At 56.8% G+C, this 6,350-nt stretch overlaps 1 protein-coding gene across 1 annotated transcript in view; it reads right to left on the bottom strand.

Annotated features, from left to right (window-relative positions):
• Window positions 1-2,341, bottom strand: part of EPS8L1 (EPS8 like 1) — a 13,755-nt gene extending 11,414 nt beyond the window's left edge. Inside the window, exons 1-4 of the mRNA XM_006015066.3 lie at window positions 2,162-2,341; window positions 1,696-1,746; window positions 1,240-1,280; window positions 38-96 (exon numbers count right to left, since the gene is read on the bottom strand). Coding sequence (XP_006015128.1) covers window positions 38-96; window positions 1,240-1,280; window positions 1,696-1,712 — 117 coding nt within the window. The 5' untranslated portion in view covers window positions 1,713-1,746; window positions 2,162-2,341. The remainder of the gene's footprint in view (window positions 1-37; window positions 97-1,239; window positions 1,281-1,695; window positions 1,747-2,161) is intronic.
• Window positions 2,342-6,350: the final 4,009 nt, after the last annotated feature.

Raw genomic sequence — 6,350 nt, 5'->3', positions numbered from 1 at the left:
CCCCAAAGCCCAGGGCGGGAGGAGAGGAGCCTCTCACATTGACAGTATACTGGGACACATCAGCCATGATCATGTTGGAGTACTTCTTCCTCTGTTCTGTGGGGAGAGAGAGGGTGGGGGAATGAGACAGGGGTGAAGGGGGCAGGGGCCTGTCCCCTGCAAGAGGACACCAAGTCCAGTCCTGCAGCAGGGCAAGGCACTGGCTGTTTCAAGGGATTTCCCAGCATCCCCTGAAGGAACCAGTTTGGTGACTGGGGATTAGCTGGACACCGCTGCTTGGCCTCCTCCAGTCCACACCTGCCTCAGCTTTGTGTTTCTTTCATTTTCCCTTTCTGGGCAGGGATGGGGGAAGGAAGCAAAGGCCTGTGGGGCTCTTCTGAGGGAGGTGGCCAAGCGGGGAGGGCATGTGGGGCAGAGGACCCTCCCCCAGGAGAGGTGGAGGAAGTCTAAGGATGTTGTCTCCTATATTTCAGGTGGTGAGACCTCACAGCCAATCCCCAACCCCACAGCCCTGCAGAGACCCTGCTACTACCTCCTGGTGACCTCATAACCACCCCCAAACCCCTCTGAGACCCCTCACCCACTGCCCAACCCCACAGTGACCTTGCCACCACTTTCTCAGCCCTGCAAGGACACCACAAGCAGGCCCACAGCAATGCCCCCTCCAGCCTAAGAGAGACCTCAGACCCCACCTGCAGCAGCAAAGCAACAGTGCAGAAACCCTACAATAATGTACTGGGTGACCCTATGATAATGCCTGGCCATGCCCAGATTCAATGCCCTGCTAAGACCCCTTATGACAGCAGAGTGCAGCAGTGTGTGAGGCCCCTACAACAATGCCCCAGCCCCACAGAGACCCTATAACACACAGCACCCCAGTACCGGCCCCCCCAGATGCCCAGGATGCTGGGGACCCCTCGTGTACAGTCCCTGCAGTTCAGGGACCAGTTCCTATCCTGCACCGACCCAAGTGGTCCAGCTGCCCCAGGTTAGTGCTCTCTGCGGGTAACTGACTGCAGGCATGGGGGGAATTAGGGGCTCCAGGCAGCTGGGACCCCAAGCTGGGGCATCGCAGCCCTGGAGTGAAACTCCAGCCCTGTATGTCCCCCCTCCCAATCCTACTCGCTCCCCTTAACTTTCTTCCCAGTGCCAGATCCCTGCCTTCAATACCTCCCTTGCCCCCAAGAGACCTGCCCCCCATTTTCCCCAGAGAGAGGTGGCATCGGCTCAGGGACTCACCGTAGATGTCCCTTGCACTCGGCTTGGGCAGCTCAAGTCCACTACAGAAGGGATCACAGAGGAAAGGGTTAAAAGAGCAGAGGCAGGGCTCTGTAGCAGGCTAGATTTAAGGGTGGGTTGGGGGAGGATTCCCTGTCCAGAGCTGGGATAGCACCCAGGTGTCCTGGCTCTTTCCAGCCCCCTTCCAGTCTAAACTACCAGACCCAATTCTCCTCCTGGAACTGGGATAGAACCCAGGAGTCCCAGCTGCCTACCTGCCCCCGCTTTGACTGGTTTTCCATCCAGAGCCAAGACAGAACCTAGGAGTCCTGGCTCCCAGCCCCAGCTGCTCTAGACTCTACTCCCCTCCTAGAGCAGGGAAACAATCCAGCAGTCCTGACCTCCAGCTCTAACCCCACCCCGCCCCACTCCTCTTCCCATACTCTCCCCAAAATGAAGGCAGGGGGTGGGACTCACTTGTCCAGAAGGCTCATGGTGCAGGAGAGTCTGGAACTGGCATGCAAGAACCTGGGCGCAGGGATGGGGAGAAGACCAGCTGCTACCCTGAGCTGGGACAGAACCCAGGCATCCAGGCTCCCACTGCCCCTGCTCTAATCCACCGACTCTTCTTTCCCCCAAAATCAGGGCAGAACCCAGGAGTCCGGGGCTGGGTGGTTCCTCATGTTACATGCTCTCTGTTTCTTAGCCATGCTGCTCTGTTTGTCCAGAGTGAGAGCTGCCAGCCAAATCCCTCAGTCCCAACTGCTGAGTTAGGACCCCTCAGCCCCCCCCATCCTCTTCCTCCATGCTGCATGAGGCTGGACCCCCTAAGGAACATGATCCCTGGCCTCCAGGGTCCCCCAGTGGTAGGGGGGGTGGGGCAAGGATGGACCCCCCCCTCTCTGTTCCCAAGCTATACAAAGGTAAGACCCCCCACACTTACCTATCCTCACACCAACCCTATGCAGCTTGGACCCACAACATGTCTGGGTGGGGAGACGTGGCCCCAGCCCCAGTGTCACCTGGTAACAGGTGTGCCCTGCTACCTGGCCGGTGAGTGGCAGGCCAGGCCACACCCCCATGCATACCTGCACAGGTAGCTCTGGGCTCAGCCTTCCCCACTCCCAACTCCTGAGCCCAGATGGAAAGAGGGTACTGGTTAAATATAAACCTGACCCTAATGCTCTGGAGGGGCAGAGCCTGACTGGTGGGTTACAGCAGGAAGCCAGGACACCCGGGTTCTCTCCCAGCTTTGGGAAGGGGAGGAGGGTTGGGGGGAAGAGCCCATAAGTCTCCATCCCCTTGGCTGTACCAGGCACACCCAGCAGAGGCGGGTTTCACAGGCCATTCCTGGCCCTGTCACGTCATGGAGTTGCACAGTACAAAAGCAGAGCTGCCGTACCACACCCTCACCCCCACCCCCAGCAAGGCAAGGGCCCTACAGGCGTAATCACTGCTGGTCCTGCCCAGCACTAAAAATGCAGCCACCTCTGGGGTGCGGCACTGTGGGGTGGTTTATACAGGGACCCCTTCACCTGGCACTGGGAGGCAGCTGGCTCTGGGGTGGGGCGCAGCAGGGGAAAGACTGCAGACAGGAACAGTGTTTGATACTGATGGGGAAAACAAGCAGGGATTTGGCAGTGGGGGGCTGTTAGGAGACATGGGGAGCAGGGGGCACAGCCTGGAGACAGGGTTTGCAGTTCCGGTGCTGAAGGGCTTTGCAGGCAGCATCATGCTGTGCTCCTCCACCTCTCCCTGAAGCACAGCACCCCACAAACCACACATCAGGGTGCCTTCACTCTTCCCAGTGCTGCAGGAAGAGAGTGACCCAGCATATTCAACTAGGGCCAGGTCTGACTTGGCCTGGATCAAACTCACAAGAAGCTGGACTCAGGTGGGAACAAGGAAGGGAACCAGAGCATCCATCAAAGCCCAGACAAAACCAGGTCCAGCCCTCAGTAAACTAAAGTAGCTCCTAATGGTTAGACAGGAAGGAGGCCTAAGAGGCAGGACTACTCAGTTCTACCCATTCTAGAAGTAGCGGGGTCTACTGCATTATAGCAGGGGTTTGAGAGCCAAGACGCTGGGGTTGCTGCAGCTGTGGGAGGGGCAGGTGGGAAACAGGACTCCTGGGTCCCATACCTGACCTTTTGTTCCTTGTTCCCATGGGTGGGGTGGAGGGTGCTGTGGCCCAGTGCCGCTCCCATCCCTGGCATGCAAACAGGCAGGCACGTGGGACTGGGACAGGCTGGGATCCTGGTCTGACCAGCTTGGCTCAGGATTGGGCACACCCTGGCCCCTTTAACCCTTTGCAATGCGCTTGCAGCACTAGATCTCCCAGGCTGGGCTCTGCCCCCTCACGTTCCCCACCTAGGCCAGAGAGAACCCCACACACTCAGGGGATTCCCCTGCTCTGGACAATGGGGTTCAGCCAGCACTGAGGGAGTAGGGCAGGTTCTCCTCTCCCACATAACCAAAACAGCCTGTCCCCTTCCCCATACCCCACCTTGGACACCTGGGTTCCACCCTCAGGTCTGGAAGGAAACTGGGCTCTGGGGAGTTAGAGCTGGGGGGTGGCAGCAGGTGCCAGGACACCTGGGTTCCAGGCCAGCTCTGAGAGGGGAGCGGGGGCTGGTGGGTTGGAGCAGGGGGCTGGGAACCAGGACACTTGGGTTCTATCCTAGTCCTAGGAGTCTGGTAGGATAAAGCAAGGATGGCAGGGAGCCAGGATGTCTGGATGCCACCCCAATGACAAAAAGGGAGTAAGGTCTTCCGTGGCAGGGACTGGGTTCTGTTCCTGCCTATCCAGTCTCTGGCTCTAACATACAAGAGCCCAGTGCCCAGGGGTGAAAGCAACCCCCCTCTCTGGTGCACAGGTGGCCCCTGAGCTGGCCAGGGCAGTAGCACAGCTCCCTCTGGGTGAGGCAGGGCCAGATCTGAGTCACCCAGTGCCATACCTGGAGAAGAACCTGTGTTTGCTCTGGGGGCATGAGCAGCACTCAGAAATGCCCCCCCGGGACTCAGTAGTGCCACAGGAGTGAGGGAGGAAAGGAACTGGAGCCTTCAGCTGAGCCCAGAGGGACCCAGAGCAACATCCCTCCCCAGATAAACTTGAGACACCTAGTGGTTAGAGCGTGGGGGATGACAAAACTGGGAGGCCAGGACTCCTGGGTACTCTCTCAGCTCTGGGAAGGAAGTGAGGTCTGGTGGGTTAGAGCCGTGGAGCTAGGAGCCAGGACATCTGCGTTCTCTCCCTGAGTGGTGGTTAGAGGAAAGCAGGTCTGCCTTTGGGGACATTGCTGTTTTTGCAGTGCAAACAGCTTCTGAAAGGCAAGCTTCCCCCATCGTGGGAGGGGAGAGGGTCCTCTGCTGAGACTTGAGGGATATAGGGCTGACACACACCTCTTGGGCCTCATCTCCTCCCCAGCTCCCCCATCCCTGGGCTCATTGCTGGGGGAAGAAACTCTTGGACCAGGAGATTCTTCCTGCTGCAGACCCAACCCCTGCCCCTGCACCCAGTTATTTCTGCTCCTATCCCCACCTTTCTGATCCATCTCCTCAGGAGCAAAGATGAGGTGGGGGCTGCATCCTGGGAACATTGGGTACAGAAAGGCCCAGTACTGCCTTTTGTGGGCTGCAGACCCCTTGGAAACAATGGGGAGCACAGTCCATGGAAAAGAGGACTGAACAGGGAGCTAAGGCCACTTCGCACCCCGTGCCAGGGGGAAGGAAGCAGACAGTGCTACAAGGCTGCTGGGCCTGGCAGGGCAAGGTAAAACCAGAGATGAGAGCCCTGTAGCAAAGACAGCTTTGGGAAAGCAGGCAATAGGGTAGTGGGACAAGGCCCTGGCATGGGGGCTGCAGGCAGTGCCAATGCCATCCTGAGGAAGATGCTTAAGTCACTAGTGGCCAAGCTGGATCTGGGTGGAACTAGGCAGAGAATAAGGCCCTGGTGTTGCATACAGGTATAGACTTGATCCACAGCAAAGCAGGAAGAGAACCCAGGAGTCCTGGCTCCAATATTCCCCACTCCTCCCCACTCTAACCCTTCTTACCCCACTCCTCTCCCAAAGCTGGCGGCAGAACCCAGGAGGTCTGGGCTCCATCACCCCTGCTCTAACCCACCACACCCAACTCCCACCCCCTCTGAAGCTAGGGCCAGAGCCTACAAATCCTGCCTCCAGCCCCCCTCAGCTTACCTTGCTCCCATAGCTGGCAGAACGCAGGAGTTCTGACTCCCAGCCCCACCCCACTCCACCCTCTACCCTAACCCACACCCCTTTTGAAAGGGGAATCATTATTATGAGTGATTTTCTATTTATACCTGCGCTGCTCCAGCCCTGCTGCTCACAGCGCCCTTCTGACCGTAACAAAAAAAGTCAGTGGACACAAGTCACATTCCAGCCCTTCCCAAAGGGCAGCAGCAGTTACACTTCCTGATGCAAGGGTACACAACACAACAAAACTGCTCCGACCAGCACTTCCCTCCTGCCTTAACACATCCTCAGATTTCTCTCAGGGTTTTTACACATCTCCTGCTGGTCCCCCATGGGACACTTGCTCTCTGAACTGCACTGTGTTGTACATGCACACAGAGAAAAGAGGCAAAAGTCACTTTTGATTTTATTTTCACTTTATTTTTAACATTGGCTTTTTTTTCTCCTTTTTTTGCCCTTTTGACATTTTCCTCCCTGTGCTTTTAAAGTTTGGCAGCTAAGCTGCTAAATAAACAAATACAATATATAGAATTTCTTTTTTTTTTTTCTTTTTGTTGTTGAAAAATAATCCTCATGCAATATTGCACACTTTCTCTGTCTGGGGGTGGGGAAGGGATGGGAAGGGGATCAAGTTGGATCACGAGTGAGGTTTGGCTTTTATAGAAAATACTTTCCTTTATATACAGATATGTTCATGGAAGGGGGTGAAGGAGCTGTTTCAATGGAGGAAGGTGGCGGTGAGACAACGGGTTAATGGCAAGAAATTTCATGGGGGCACCACTGTAAACGGTGAGCAGAGAGGCTGCTGGGAAGGGAGTAGTGCATGGCACGGGGTGCTGGGGATGTGCTTTGCAGTGGGATGGATTGCATGGCACAGAATATTTGGGATGGGGATTTGGGGGGGGGGGGGGGGCG

The sequence above is a fragment of the Alligator sinensis genome, unplaced genomic scaffold, assembly GCF_000455745.1.
Source record: "Alligator sinensis unplaced genomic scaffold, ASM45574v1 scaffold647_2, whole genome shotgun sequence".
NCBI classification, from domain to species: Eukaryota; Metazoa; Chordata; order Crocodylia; family Alligatoridae; genus Alligator; species Alligator sinensis.
This window is presented reverse-complemented; position numbering and strand designations above follow the sequence as displayed.